This window comes from Alosa sapidissima, chromosome 3 (assembly GCF_018492685.1).
Source record: "Alosa sapidissima isolate fAloSap1 chromosome 3, fAloSap1.pri, whole genome shotgun sequence".
NCBI classification, from domain to species: domain Eukaryota; kingdom Metazoa; phylum Chordata; class Actinopteri; order Clupeiformes; family Clupeidae; genus Alosa; species Alosa sapidissima.
The window spans coordinates 21,649,887-21,666,686 of record NC_055959.1 but is presented as its reverse complement, the minus strand read 5'-3'; the positions used below and the strand labels follow the sequence as shown (position 1 = coordinate 21,666,686).

General features: G+C 42.4%; 1 protein-coding gene across 1 annotated transcript; it reads right to left on the bottom strand.

Moving 5' to 3' along the window:
* Nucleotides 1–14,654: 14,654 nt before the first annotated feature.
* Nucleotides 14,655–16,170, bottom strand: nog1 (noggin 1). Its single transcript, XM_042084847.1, has one exon. It carries the CDS (start codon nucleotides 15,701–15,703, stop codon nucleotides 15,035–15,037), a length of 669 nt encoding a protein of 222 aa, XP_041940781.1. The 5' UTR covers nucleotides 15,704–16,170; the 3' UTR covers nucleotides 14,655–15,034.
* Between the last annotated feature and the right edge of the window lie 630 nt (nucleotides 16,171–16,800).

The window sequence follows — 16,800 nt, the reverse complement described above, 5'->3', positions numbered from 1 at the left end:
GTATCATGTGTGTGTACATTTGCCAGTCTCTCCTCTGTTTACTTGTATATCACATCTGTCTCTCCTTTCTCCTTTCTTTGTGAGAAAATTACAAGGGATTCCATGTTATGTTCAACTGAGCTGTAGGAAGGGCGGGTACTCTGTACAGAGGAAAACCCAGCATTGACAGACCATTCAACTGAGCATTGTTCTCTTTACCCGCAACAAAATAAAAAGCTCCAGAGATAAGACTCTGAATGACTGCACATACAGTTGAGGCTCTTTAAAGCCTGTTTTGTCTGTCAGAAACACATACAAACACGCTGGCATACAAACTTGTTAGTTCAGGAGTTCTACTAAAATGCAGTTCCTTTATCTGATGTAACAGAAAAGAAACCACATCACACTGTCCCCGCTCACACTGGGTTCATTGTAATCATGCTCTGCAGACTGCCGTTGCATCAGTTTTCTAACCAATCAAGGCGTTAACCCAACGAATAGTGTTGCCGTTGGTGGTAGGAAGAGGCTGCTAAACAACAACAGTGCATACGTACATTCAATTTTGGGTTGACAAACATACGGGATCTATTTGACTGTCTGACAAAGCTTTATTTGAATAAAAGTGCCAGTACATAATGTGACATACTTCAGCATTCCTGTCATCCCAAAAGGATCATGTGGCATGTTCTAATAAAATCAGATTAATAAAAGAGACTGATGTACATAACCTTGCTGATGAGAGTGACTATTCAATAAGGAAGTGGGTGGCAATATCTAGTCACACTTATATACAGTACGAGGGCTGATGTTTTTTGGGCATGTCATTTATTTTTTTCTCTCTTTTTTGTTGTTGTAGGTGTCGGTTCAGGTGTCACTTTAGTTCAGTACTATACCTGTCTTTATAAATATTATTTGCAAGACTGTTTTTTTTCCCACAGAGCTATCCTGCTCTGTGCATTTCTGACATTGAGCCATCATGTCAACAATGCATACATCCTAACTAGGCAAGGGTCAACTCTAGTAAAGAATTGAGTTTAGTGTTGTTAAAACATTAATTACTTTTTTACGTAATCATTTTGATTTAATCATCAATTACTTCAACTCAATAATCAAACATTAAACATCAATAAATAGCACTCTCTTGACAGTGTGCTGTGTTGTTTTCCTGATAGATACTTTGTTAATCCCAAGGGAAATGTATGGTCCATTAGTATCAATTTAAGGGGAATTAGCTCCTTTTATTTCTCCAAAAGACTCAATAGAATATTTCCAGATGGTAACATTTACACTGCCTGAAAAATGTAGACTATGCTTTCTCTGTTTCCTGTGCCATATGTGCAAATGTTCCAAGATTCCCCAAGCTGTAATATCTATTAGTGTCCAGCAGGTGTCACCATCATACTGCTCCACCCAAAGTCATCGCTATATACAGCTCTGGTTCCACCACATCCCAAGAGTGTCAGCCTGAACACCAGAAGTACTGTATATTAGTAGGTAAATAACATTTTAAAAAGCCCAGTGTATCACTTTATTAACGTCAGCATCTTAATGTGTGATGGTGTGTGTGTGTGTGTGTGTCATTAATCGTTCGTAACTAAGAACAATCATCAATAACTCTAAAGAACACATATCCCTGTGACTGAGCTTTTCTTTCAGTGATTGGCAGCACATCAGGTTAGTGAGTGCATTGACACAACAAGATAAAATGGTTGACATTCTGTTGCATAAACTCCTTTAAAAGGACAACACAAGGTCATCAGATAGATATAATCACCACATGAGTCTGCAAAAGATTCTAAAAAGGTGAGGTGCATACATCTTAGGTTGTTCCTCTACCAAGCTCAAATAAAGTCATTGTTTTTATTATTATTATTATTCCCTGGACATCTACAGATAAGTATTTAAGCTGGGGAATCAATTAAATGTGAGTTTTGGAAATTCACATGTTCCACTTTATAAGATGCCACAAGTGCCTGTCAAAATGGCCTTTGAGATGACTATATACCTAAGCATCAAAAGTTCTCGTCATTGAGTTGTAATTTTTCATATTTAAAAATATTAGCATTCATGGACATTTTTATACATCATATTGTAAACACACACACACACACACACACACCCACACACACATATATTAGAGCCTCCTTCCTCTGACCCTAAGTGGCCAGTGATATACTTGACCTGTTGGTGGCATGTGAAATGTAGTCGTGGTGACCTGCAGCCATGACTGATAAGGAGCATGTCGTCTCCTTCTCTCTGCGTTCCCCTTTAGATATGGATGTCTGAGGTCAGCCACAGGGGGACCCTGGCGGAGAGTCGTCTTTCAGGACTGGGGGGTGACATAATTCAGGGGCTTCCAGAAGACCAGGCCTCTTGCTGGAGCATCCATCACCATATCCAGACACACACTGCCAGGCGACAGGGATCTGAGCAAAGGGTCTGCGCTAGTGATTTAGTGACCATCGTTTAGATGGCTGGATTTTTGGCTCTTTGGAGGGATTCTGCAGTGCAGACACTTTAGGATTTTTTTGGTTGGCAGGTTTGTTTGTTTGTTTGTTTGTTGATTTCATGAAGCACCAGTATTGTTTTTTTTTGTTTATTTCAACAGTATTCATCATGACAGAACAATTGCAGATGAAATGTCTGTCCAAAACCAGACTGTCAGGTATTTTTTCTGTCAGCTCACGCTCATTTTTTGTCCCTGACAAAAGCTGAATTCTCCTGCTGTCCCTGCAGTTCTCTACTTCTCCACCTCCTCCTGCCATCACCTTTCAACACAGACTCCCCTTTCTCTCAGCACCCATATATTTACACACTCTTAAAAACACTGTCACAAAGAATGACTAACTGACAGAAGTTATCATTACACAAAGCGCTCGATTCCATAATTTATAGAGATCCCCATCCCCATCCTGTGGAATTTTTCCCAAAATAAATTCATGTAAACACTTAAGCGACAAAGAGGCACTCACAGTGGCCTGGTATGCATAAACACTGTGAACAGTGTGACACAGTCTAAGCCCACCCCCCTCTCCCACCCCCTGCCTTTAAGCTGTGCTGGAAATACGAAGTCTCTCTCTCTCTCTCTCTCTCTCTCTCTCTCTCTCTCTCTCTCTCTCTCTCTCTCTCTCTCTCTCTCTCTCTCAACCCCCTTGCAGCAAAATAAGCCAGACTGCAATCCATCTTGCATCGCAATAACACCCTGCCCAAATGTCTGTTGTTTTGGAGACACGGTGGCAGGTTTGTCTTGTGAGGACGGCTTCCATGCCAGAATATTGTTTCGAGAGATACTGTGTGATTGCATGATTCTATAAGTACTCTTTCAGGAGGCCTCCTCTTTTGTGAAAGATAAACGTCCTGGGCATTTTAATAAGGGGATGAGATATTCTGTATGGTGTGTGTGTGTGTGTGTGAGTATATGGGGGTGGGTGGGGGGATTTGTGTTTATGTTTTTGTTTTGTTTTCTTTCAAACCTCTGAATTACATCCTGGCCTGGTTGTGTTTAAAGCCCCCTGACTTTTAACGATGGTCTAGATTTTCAAAGGGCTGTTTAGAAATCCGATCCAACCCTTACAGCAAAGCATACCTTCCCCACATTCACTCCACCCCCCCCCCCCCCACCCCTCACCCTCCAATCTCCCATGGCCTGCTTCTAAATCACTCCACTGAGGCAGAGTAAACAAACTTCAGTTTGCCCTCTGATATTGAGAGGCAAGACAAGCAGCAGTCCTGCACTATGACAACACGGCTGAGACAGACGATGTCATCCGTCTTACCTCACTGGCCATCCATCACCGCACCGGAGTCGACATGTCTGACAGTCCCAACTCTCACTTCTCACACTGGCACTGGCCCCCACATCTGTCACTTTTTCCTCCTGCCCACTCCGTTTCACCAGATGGAACTCCCTCTCTCTCTCTCTTTCTCTCTCCCTCACATGCACACACCTGAGGTGAAAGTAAAAAAACAAAACAAAATGAAACCGTATTCTCATCAGTGTTTCATCTGAACATAAATTAAATGACCAGGAAACTAAATCATTCTAAGTGCTTGTGTGGCTTAAATGTATCAAATGAAGTTTGGAATGCCTAGTGCAGTTTTAATTTAGTTAGGAGCCTTACTGATTCCTCTCCTCCCTCCTCCATCCTCCTCTTGTAGAGGGACACATTTGAATCCATGTCTGCGTTTGACTACAGCGCGGGTCTGTTCGTTTAGGTGAGACACACCTGTGGAGAGCAGACAGGTCCTGAGGCGGTGAGGTGACACAATGCAGATGCTGCAGCTGTATCTACAAACCACAGTGTTTGGTCATGCAAGTCCATGGGGACTCCATGGAGGGCGTCTCAATCTCTCCCTCCCCTACTATCTTTAGTACTTCTCTTTTTCTCAGTTAGTTTTACATTCCTCTGCGATAACTATCCTTTTTAAATTTTCAGATTTTAAGGGGGTGGGGGTTAGGTTCCCCAAACTTATCTATTTTAAAACCTCTTTTATTCCACCAGAGCATGGACTTCATGGACAAAGTTCAACAGGACAGGATCAAAGTTCACACAGAAGGTGGCAGAGTGCATGCTTGCCTTACAGATTTGCCCCATTACAAACATCTCCTCCCACCCCGTCTCTTAACCTCTCAGTCCTAATTAAGTAGAGAGGGAGAGCAAACAGGAATCGGACCGCTATTAAACAAAAGAGAGAAACAGCTTGTTGCTGTCTCCTGAGGTTAATTCTGTAGTGCCTGCGGATAAGTAAATGCAAAATTCCATTTGTGGAAAAAAATCTGCCCAAAATGAAACCCAAGGTATGGTATGACATGATAGGAGCTACTTTACTGGTGGATAGTGTCTGTGCAATCATACCCAAGGGGTGGCATTTACATAAGCCAAAACGTATTATGCATCTCCTCTTCAATATTTGCTAGGATGAGAGGAAACACTAGTGTTGGCTGCACTGAAAGAGGTGCCTGCCAATTGGGGGGAAAAAGGGTTGTCTTTTGAAAACATTTTTCCTATTTATCCTTTTCTGTATGTGTGGATCCCTTTGGGCAGCCGACAGCATTAAAAAAACGAAATCACCCCAAACCCTCCTGGCACCGGCCAGGAGGCCGCGCCGATAAATCAGTGGAGGGTCCAGTCCGAGGCCCGGTGCCGGCAGACCTGTGTGCAACAGGACATCTCTATCGGTGAATTTCACAGGTCATTACTCTGGCTCCAGCCCCAGCAGCCTCCAGTGGCTCTGGAGACGGCCAGCTTTCTCTCAGAGACAACAGCTTACTGGGCTTTGTGCTGGCTAAACAAGCGTGTCTGTCTCACAGCAGTAGATTCATGTGCAGATAGAGCTGCCCCTGCTCCATGGGGAGACCTGCGAAGGAGCCATCCATCAAGCATTCAGAGGACTGAACTAGGTGAAATAACACAATAACACACGTCCAGAAAGAGGGGTCAACAGATTGCTTCTTTGTGTTGTCATGTTTTTGTTTTTGTGGTGAATTTCTTTTTTTTTGGGGGGGTGGGGGCGGTTGCTGGTACTGGTGAACAGAAGGTGGATGGAGTCTGTGCCACCATGCTGGAGCCATGTCTAGTGTCGAGGGACATGGAGGCCTTGACTGAAGGAGTCATTGGATGGTGTTGATTAGATAAATAATGAATATGCCATATGACATAACAATGAAGGACTTACCTACAGAGGACAGACAGAAAATAGCAATCTCAAAAGAGCATTTAGGAACCACAATAGACTGTTAAAGATCTCATCACTGCCAGATAAATAATTATAGCAATGCAGATAATAGTGTTGAAATTCTTTCAGTCCCAATTCACATTTGGTGAAAGGAGGGTACGGGAATGGAGGCCATGTATTGAGGGGGTTGTGTTTGCAAAGCCGGGTTGGTCAGTATGCTGCTAGGCGACTGGTGATTAACAGAAAGCTATTGGTTCCAGTACTTCAGAGAAAAGGGAAATAGGTAAAGCAAACAGAGGGTGGTGGCCATGAGGGGGAAGAAAAAAAAACCCTTTGGTCTTAATTTGCTTCAAGCCGATCAGTCAAACAGGAACCTCAATAGGAGAAAATCTCGTTTCCAAGGCTGTCACCATGGCTCGAGTGGAGCCGTTTGGGGGAGAAGGAGGCAGTGCAGACGCCGACGGACTCAGCAGATTCAGAACCCTCGCTCCACAGAGGCGCCAACTTGTAATTAACACTTTGGAGATTACGTTTACAGGAGTGTCATGGACTAACCCACTTTTATTACTGGCCCTGGCTCTTTAAAAGGTGCTCTGTGGTGTGTCCTCTGTGAAAACCAACATTAACAGCCCCCTTGGTACCTAGCTATTAAAATGAATTTTACGTCGCCACACATCACAATGTCTGGAGGATACACCAGGTCTAGGTTAAAACTGTGTTCCCTCAATATGCACAAACAATGAGGTGAATGCCAATGGAGATGCTTCTCTCATCATCTCATTATCTAGCTTTGCCACCAGTTTAAAGACTCTGCTGATACACATAAGTGGTGGAATCTAATCTGTTTAGACATGTTGTTCAGGTCTTAACAACACAGAGGCACATACAGTAAATAATCATTCCTATAAGGGAACATGTGGAAATTGCTTCTAACATTTTAGGGCCAGGGTGGACACTCTGTTCATCATGTCCATCACTGCTTCAAACATTTGATGCCATTGATACCCTGAGATCAAATTCATCATGCCAACACCCTTGCCAACACAGAGTAAAAGAGCGATACAAGTAAAAAACACCACATGTGAGTTACTTAAAAATACTAGCAAAAACACAACTAGAGAAAAACATGATGTCCTGATGGACCAGTGAGAGATGGTGACACATCAAGGCTTGCATCCTTACATCCTGGTCCAATGATTAGGGCTGCAATCAGACATTGTTAAGAAGGGTGAGGTATGTGCTAAAGCTGCTCGCAAAACATCTCATGAATGTACCCCCAGAGAGAGCCCAAACAAGGGCACCTCAGAGAGGGGAAATGGCTCAAACTCCCCATAACACATCACACAGAACAAAGAACAGCACTTTCAGGCTACCAAACATCCAAAGAAGGCTACATGCTGTAGCTTTTTTCTGCTGACAGCCAGGACTCTGATAATTCTGCTTTCATCATTCAACATCAAGCATAGACCTTATAGAACTTATTTAATACTCATCAACCTAAAGACTTTCTAAGCAATTTATAGCTTTTAGACTGATTACAATCCGTTGAGACAGAAATGAATAGGCAATCTGAGAACATACATACATTACTAAGCTTTGATACAGCTGTTAGAAACATCTGCACAAGCCCAGACCACTAGGTGGCACATATCCCCTAATCTTGGGAAGAACCCATCAAAATAAGCACTCGCCCCAAGGTTAACTCACATAGGCGCCTCCAGCAAATAGAACTAATTAAAATGGCTAGCATTACAGCCACCCTATTATAGGCAAGTCAGGCTGAGAAATACAGCGTATCCCCACTCAAGTAAAGAGACAGAAAACCCAGCCCCCCCCCCCCCCAGTGCTGAAACTATATATATGAGAAAAACTTGAAATGCCATCACGACTGCGAGATGCTATAAAAAATGGTCTGAAGCATGGCAAATGGCGGGTGAGTTTAAATCTGAGACTTTTTTATTACGGCTGAGAGCACTGAGAGACGTCTGTCTGGTGGAGAGAAGCCGGCCTGGATTTCCCATCCATCTCAGCGAGGCTGCGCTACTGTGTCTTAAACACTTCACAGTGGATTAGACTGTGATGAGGAGGCTCCTTGAAGAGGAGGAGGAGATGGGAGTGCTGGATATTGGGGCAGGAGGGCTCTGAGGTGATCCATCTCTAATAAGGTCCCTGGTCTGTTTCTCTTGTTACACCAATCTCCTATATCTACGATATGCTCACATAGCGATACAGACTGATAAACTACATGTATACCACTATCACACACAACAATATTGTAAGGAGATGTAGGGAGATGACAAAAATGCTGATATTGTGCTTCATATCATATCAGGATGAGATTAAAAGGTATAGTTGTGAAACAGTAGACAGGATTGTAATCTATACATTTCTTATTTCTGCACAGGGAAACTCATTTTCTCAGGCAACTATAGATGGGATAATTTCACTGTTCTAGCTGGTTTGTGAGGATCAAAGGATGAATCATCATAACCAAACAAGGGAATATGTGTGTTGAATTGATTGAATGTATTCTAAAATGGGACGTAACGGCCCTAGGTCATGTTTCTTCTAGACAACACCTGAACCCAAATATGTGGGAATTTCTTCAGGTCTGACCAACCAATCGCCAAACTACACCCTCTGTAAATCGATGGTCAACAGATACTCAACAACTGTGATTGTCAAAAATGAAATGGAGGCTGTCAAGAGACTGAAAGATGAGACCTACAGCATTACAACTGGACAATCACACTGAAACACAGTTTGGTCACTGACGTGTTGTCCTCATTCTTCATCTTACTGATGATGCATCAGACATATAAGGGGTAAAAAATAATTTAAAATAATCAAAGAGGATTTTTTTGCATAGTTCTGTTCTCAGAGGATGTCTATGCAATCCATCACCCTACAGAGATAATCTGAAGATTATTTTTTAATCTTGGTCATTAAAAAAACACACGCACCTATTTCAGTCTTCTCTATTTCAGTAGCTTTGTTCCTACATAGAAAACACCCTGTTAATGCCAGACATAATGGTAACCGTCTCCAGCGAGTCTATAACAATCCCCCATACTTTTTTCTGACCAATCAAAGCCAGTGGAGGCTTTTCATGAAAGCCGGTGTCAGAGAGCTAAATAAAAACCTGGCGGGCTCGGGAAAAAACAGATCGATAAATAAACCCTTGGGGTGCCGGCTGGCTTCTTAATGAGGGATTGGGAATGGTGGAACCAGAGCTTTCTGCGAAAGGCCCTGGCACAACTGCACTGGGCAGCGAGTGCTGAGCTCAGGCGGTGCTAGAGGGGTTGGGGGTGGTGTGCAGAGACACGGGAGAGGAATGATGGACGGCTCACACGCCAGCCATTGTGAGAAAATTATAGTGAGGTGCCGCCAACTGAAGCGGCGTGGCGGCCAACCAAAGGCCCCAGGAGAACAAAGGCCCGGGATCAGTGTGTGTGTGTGTGTGTGTGTGTGTGTGTATGTGTGTGTGTGTGTGTGAGAGAGAGAGAGAGAAAGAGAAGGGGGAGAGAGTAAGTGAGTGTGGTTGTGTATATAGGCATGCTTGCATATTCTGGAGAAAAGCAATGCGCATATGTGTGAGAAAAACATGAACAGTATGGAAGAGTAGCGTGTGTGTGTGTGTGTGTGTGTGTGAGAGAGAGAGAGAGAGAGTGTCTAAGTGTGAGTGTGTGGGTGCGAGTGAGTGCCCTGCCTGCCCAGGAAGCCTCAAATGTTCATATTTACATGCCATGCTGAAGAGTTAATTGCAGTGGATTCTTGGGCTGGGTGCAAAGTGGAGCCTGTTGTGCTTTATTTTGCATAACAAGCACGCCGTCTCCAACTACACCTCTTTCTCTTTCCCAAGATAACTTGAAAGGAAGGGAATTTGAAATACAACTAAAAAATCTAATCTTTTAAAAAATAACAACAAATCATTTCAAAAATTCTACTCCAGAGTGGACATTTCACATTGATTAAGGATAAAGTCAAATTTGTTAACTGTGATAATGTGACAACCCACATTATTTTTTTGAAAAGCTTACACACCCACTCAATACTGAGGGCAAATAAAAGATCTAAATAAAAGTAAACAACTTTCAGTATCTTGAAAATATCCATACATCAATTTATATATGTCTAACTTAAAATAACTGTAAAATACAAATTCCATCTGGGTCAGACAAACCTATGACTTTCATGCTGTTAGCACCTTGCTTACTTACGTCTGAAAGATGTGTTGTGTCTGATCTTTCTACGACTTAGCAGGTAGAGGTTTCATTGAAACTTGGCCTTCACATCCTTGTACATCAAAACCTCACTGACCTTGCATACCAGGTAAACAGGGTAGATAAAGACTCCTTATATCAAACCACAACATAATTCCCCACCCACACAACCATCAAACGCACATTTTCAGAAAATGTTCAAAAATAACAGCAACCTGTCCGTGTCTCTCGTTTGAGCACCGTGACACAACCAGGGGTCTGGTACCAAGGACAGATATATCAAAAGGCCTTCAATTATCTGACATGTGGGAGAGGAGGGCATACAAGGCCTGAAACCAGGTATCTACATTTACATACAAATAAAGTATCTGAAGGAGTGGGTCAGCTTATTAAAATTATTTGATTTTCTGTACATACTATACTGAAAGCTCTGTTTTGCTCAACTCTATGGAAAATATATGGCCAATACTTTTATTTGAGGTGCTTTAAAAGAAACAGTGGGCTATATTATAGATTCATGTTTGAAATGAAAATGCCTTGCTGCCTCTGCAGTAGCCATAGATAAGGATACAATGGAAGCACAGAGGACTGTGGAAGGCTGTCATGTACACCTGTCTGTGCAGTGTAAAGGATCATTTCTAAAACCTTTGACTACAGTTTCAGCTGGTCAGCTGTGATCCCGGCAGCCATTACAAGACCTCAATATTTCAGCATATTGACAGATGGGTGCGAGCAACGGTCTGCAATGTCTCTATTTCTTTACCTCTAGCTCTACCTCTAACAGACAGACCTGTACAGCAAAATCAAACTTCAAAGGTCACACACAGGTCTGTAAAGACTTCACCAACCAGCAATTTCCATTAGATGGTACAAATGTTTGATTTGGTGGTAAAGACAAATCAACATTTGGGGGGTCATGATTTTTTCCTTGTTACTTGCATGTTGAGTGTGGAAGGAATGGAGACACGTCTGAACCAATTGGGCACATTCAAGAACTCCAGCTTCAGGCAGAATAAAATATTTATAAGGTTTATAACAATGACATGTCATGAAGTTTCAATTTCAGCATAATGCATCCACACTCACGGAGCATTAAACAATACCATATGGATGACAAAAGAACATGACACAAATGCACCACTCAACCAATCCAGTCTTCTCTACACTAACCAAAAAAAAACCTTGTGCATGCCTTTTATCCTCAGAATGAGAATCATATGTTTCCAGTCCCCTGTTCCAACAACTCAATAGCCTCAAAGTACTATTCTAATGGAGTCGACAGCTTTAGGCAAAGATGTGATTTTGAAAAACAGCTCAAATCTGAAAAGGAGGAGTAAGACATTCACGTACGCTCTCCTTTAGCCAGGTTTAAGCGCCTCTGCCTGAAAGAGGCAACACCAGAATAATGATTTAAACTGTACTCTTTCTCTCAATGTACACTAACCCAGTTTTCAAGAAAGTAATTTTGGCTTGGTCAACTGATAAGGTCTATTAAATTTGTGAATAACCATTTGGTCATTCAAAGCATTTGCAAGACATTCACATGAAAGACTAAAATTATAGCAACAAGCACTCCACAATAACAATGTGACAATTGTGGTCGATGAAATCCATTGTATCGCAGTGTCTTTGATATCCCTGCAACGATCAGTGGATATGCATGAAAAAAAAAAAACCTTGGCTTCAATCGAAATTCTTCATTATAGCAGACTAATAAGCAAGCTATGTGTATAAATCAAGGCAATAACATTCCTTTCATGTCCACCAGAAGAAGGTTATCATCTAGATCAACAAAGCTTTGAACTTTGTGGCAATGTAAAATACATTTGCAGAACTGCAGTGATCATTGCACATTGAACCCTGGATGGCAGGACTATAGGGCCACTCTCACTTCCTGACAAATCAATGAATAAATAAATAAACAAATACTATATTTTAGAAGATTCCAGCAAAATAAAAGTGAGCAACATTTCCTCATTATGTTAAACTCTGTTTAAGTTGATTGCAAATCATTCTAGCCATCATTACATTGACTAAGCCCTTTTCTAACAATTTCAATTTGCTGCTAAATTCACCAGACGAACCAGAAATATTTTTCTAATAAGCCATTCCACATTTCCCCTTCTCATTCCATCCTATTCAGTTAGCCTTTATGTTTTTACTGATCTGACTCCTTTTGTTATAGTTGGCATAATAGTCTAAAAAGGCTTCCTTTTGATCAGAGAAATTGCCTATGCCTTCAGGGCAATTTAATCAACCAAAAATATTATTCTGCTACAAAAAATGCCTAATGCACTCAAAGAGAGTTCACCATAATAAAAACAGCACTGCAGAGGGTGAATGGTCATCAATTTGGCGAGACGCACTCATGGCTAAACACATTCTACTGGAGGGAAGCCCCATACTGTTGGAGACTGGGATCTTTTTTCCTTCTCCCTCTCTTTCTCTCCCTCTCTCTTTTATAGAGAACACCATACAGGGAGCGAGAGGGAGCACTAAAACCCCGTTCTCAGGGGGTGACGGGCATTAGTGGCTCTGCATCACCAAGTCCACAGCTGGTATTAGCAGGCACCAGGCACTCTGTCAGCGCCTATTACTCCACACACAAATCATCTGACCAGCGTCAGCACTTTCCAACTGCTCTGAGACACCAAAGAGGAAAAGAAAAAGATATGATGGTGAGAATACAGGGGAGGGGGGGGGGGGGTGAAAACTATGAAACTAAAAAGTGGTGACAAGGAGATAAGAACGTATCCACATCAAAATAAAATTCCTGACATTTGGGAAAAGATATGGTAGTGTAGTTTCACAAACTGGTAAAAAGGGAAAGGATACAAAATTGCAGCAATGATTCCCTTGCATGCAAATCATCCATCAATCAGGGCTAGAGATAAACAACACCATAGATTGGATGATTGTTTGTTCTTTACTAAAGCCAACATGCCCTCACTCAAATACCCTCTATGGGGAACACATAATCAAAGGATCTGGGAAAGATGCATTAATTGACAGCACTTAGATGCACAGACACTTAAAAACCTGATATCACAACCAAAGAAGGCACCATCTGGAAAAGCTGGACTGGCTCAAGTCAAGAACCAAGAGGACCTCTTGTGGAAAGAGTCATGATGGAACCACATCATTCATGTGCAATGTAGCAATAACTGCTGGTTATATGTATGCGTCTACATACTGTCTGTTAGATGGCTCTATTAATAACTGTTCACTTCAACACATATGAGATGGTGTTAAAAACACACACACACACACACACACACACATGCAAATATATGTGCGCACACACAGAGGCAAACAAAGGGACATACATGTATGACAGGCAGCCGTAAAAGAGATTTGAGGTTCAGGTGGAATGGTGAGTGTGAGTTATACCCCATCTACAGACTGGTTTACGAATCCCCACTCCTAACCAAAACAAAACAGGCCTCTGGTGCTGTTCAAGGGGGCCAGGCACATCTCATTGTCATTATCGGTGTGTGTGTGTGTTTGTGTGTGTATGAGGGAGGGGTGTGTGGTGGTGGCACATGAGAAAGCATGACCAGCATCTTGAAACCGCCCCAAAAATGTCTATATTCAACACACATGTGCTTCAAATAGATTTTATCAGCACTCTATTAACAGCCAATTCCTTGAATTTCACTGCAGCTCATTCAGAATGTGCTGTATCTCTTTATCAGCAGCAGCTCGCTGAAGTAAGTGTTCTTGCATCAAGCCCCTCAGTAGGGGACACCGCTCCTTTTATCAGTTAGATGGGCAAACTAGATTCACACTGTGACAAGGAATAGCATGAACAGCCATAAATAACTTATCATCAGCATCTGTTTAGATATGGGTTAGTGTGATGCAGCAAACAGCCCTGCAATTTCCCTAGGCCTTTATGAGTGTGCTTATTCCAACAGCACTGCGCTCCAATCCCACCAGCAGACGGCCACCCTGCTGTGCCGCAAATGGGAACAGGGGTGTTGGAGATGAAAGACGCTCTCTGGGAACTGTCAGCAGCAGATCAATGAGCTCCACTTTATCAGCACTTACATTTGTACAGTTAGTGTTGTGGTGGTTGTGGTCGTAACGGTCTTACTGAGGGTCTAATGACGGTTTCACCTTCACTGATGGGGTCAGTGGATTGCACAAAAAAGAAGCCATGCATGGAAAATAAAGTTCAACACACTGACAACGTGGTGGAATGTCAGCTTATGGAGACAATAGACTGATATATCCCACTGGGCTTGACTATTTTGCAGTAAATAGTAACTTTATGAACATAAATCAAAGGAAGATATATGCATGACAAGATGCTAAAATATCATCAGCATCCATGCATCTTACATACTCCCATTAGTGGCTGACATTCAGCTCATGTTACTGATGGCAACCCTTGTTTGTGATAAAGGTACTGATTTACTCTTGTTTAACAGGACTTATTTTTCACCCCTTCCCCAACAGTTTTCGCTCCTGGTAACACCAGGGTTTTAACACTAAATGACCAATGAACAAATAGGCAATGACCCAAAGCCATGAATGTGAGGAATTGTCCGGACTACGTGATGCGTATAATACTATTAATCTACTGCAGATCGCTAGTTCTCAGAGATCTATGATATTGTGTCTTCAGTTCACATTTCAGCTAACAGGCATAGCCTGTTGTAAAAAATAATGTCAAAATTGATGTGATTAGCAAGCATGGCCTTCAAGGCAAATGGAAATGGCAAAATGCACCAATATGTTCGTTTCAGTGGTTTTATTTTACAGACATTTTATTATATGAATATAAAGAATAAATAGCAGTTACTCTTAATTTACATGATAAATCATTGAAATGTACCATTTGAACGCAACTGTCCTACAAAACTTTTATAACCAATATTTAGTTTGAGGTCGATAGATCCACATCTTCCAAAGAATGGAAAACGGCTCTTTGACAGCAATGCGCCATTAGCTTCAATATAAATACAAAAGTTATAACCAATATTTTCCACAAATACAGTAGACTCTGGTTACACATAATACTGTCTTTTTACAAGAAGCTATATCATTACATGGCACCACATATACAAAAAATACATTCCTCCTACACTTGGTAGTGCATACAAAATTACAATGTAATTATAACTTATATCGGGCACAATTTTGTCGTACTTTCAGTTCGCGCAAGAACACTTGCATTCGGTGATAATTGGATACTGAACTGGTATCCACGCACATTTCAGTCCACCTTTCCGCTGAAGACATCTCCATCTCAATATTGTGATATGAGTAGATTTGGCGGGTTTGCAGACCATTCCCTCTGGGACAGAACAAGAGCGCTTACTGTAGCAACTTCCCACCCGTACATATCTGGGCCAAAATCGGTTCCCGAGGTCGTTCCATGTGTAAACAACTGGACAGTGAGAGTACGACCAAAGCCACAACTGCAGCCTCCGTCTCAGCTTTTTGCTGGGTTTGCGTTTCTTGCCAAACTGAATGTCAAAATCCATAGCCTTGATGTCCCTAGGCATGGCACCAGTGGGAGTGTGCTGGAGCTCCAAGTCATCCAGCTCATCATTCCCCGTGTATCTGTCCTGGGGTGGTGTGATGGACATGAAACGGCTGTCAAAATCCCCAAGTACACTTTTCAGTTCAGTTTCATTAAGGTCCCTTTCTTTAGGATCGAAGACGGGGTCTGGGTCCTCCTTTAGATCCACAAGTGGCAAACTGTCACTTGGGATGGGACGAAGGAGGTAGTAATGCTGACATACACCCTCTTCTATCCGCACACCAAAAGAGAACACCAACAAATACATTGCAACACAATAATGTGTTTGATCCATGTCTATTTGAGTCTTGGTCGTGATTCAAAAATCTGGGCTTATGAAGGATAAAGGTATTTTTCCTCCGTTTGGAATTGTTGCGATGTGCACGCTCTCCCCAAGATTCCGAAGTAAATCCACTTTTTGAGTCAGGCAGCTGCTTTCTCCATAGCAACCGGTGACTGGTAGTGAAGCTGAGCAGTAAGCCTATGTCTGACAGTCTGGCTAGTTCGTCCACAGCAGTACGTTAGGATTTTCGCCGAAGGAAAGGGGACAAACTAGAGCGCTTCACTTCTTTCAGAGAGTGACAGCATCAGCAACTTTCCCTGAGCTGAGCCTCCTCCAGCGCGCTCGTGGTCACTATCAGCTTCAGGGGGTTCCTTCGCGAATTTAAGCACCTCACGCGAAGAATCTGCATGTTTCTCCCCTTTTCTTTTGGTTGACAAGATGAGGGTAACTCGCCTCGTCTGATATATCCTCACGGGCTGTGATGTAATACATAAACCCATTAAGAGAGTGGGCTTGCTGAAGGAGATCCCCGACACCTCCTTCGTCGGAAAGGCGGGGTTGGGGTGGGGTAGAGGGAGAGGGAATTGGTGGGAGGTGAACGGTCTCTTGGCCGCCATCTGTCGGTAGCCTACATAACATTGCGTCTCCAAACATTCCTCTACTACTGCATAGCCTACTATACAAGAGCCAATAGCTGCACTGGAGTTGTTTTAATTGCAACACCACTGAACAACACGCTATTTGTGCGTTCATTCTAAGCGCGGTTATTTTTTAAATGCATTTACCACTGTATTGTAGAGGGTTCATCAAATGTGCTCTAAGCTTTCCATAGAATACATGTGGCATAATAGCTGGTATAGACTCCTGGTGTACTAAGACGTTGCAATGGAAAGCATAATTTGTTCACCTCCCCACTGTCAACTGCTGTGGGGGGGGGGATCATTCTCTAGGCGTAATTTAATGGAAGAACTTGCCAGAGGCAACATCAGCCATAAACTGCTCACTCAGATAAATGCATCTCTGTTTCTGTTTGAATGAGTTAATTCACACTCCACACTCTGTTCAACTCATTTAGTTTATGATCAGGTGATGGTGAAAAGTCTGGACAT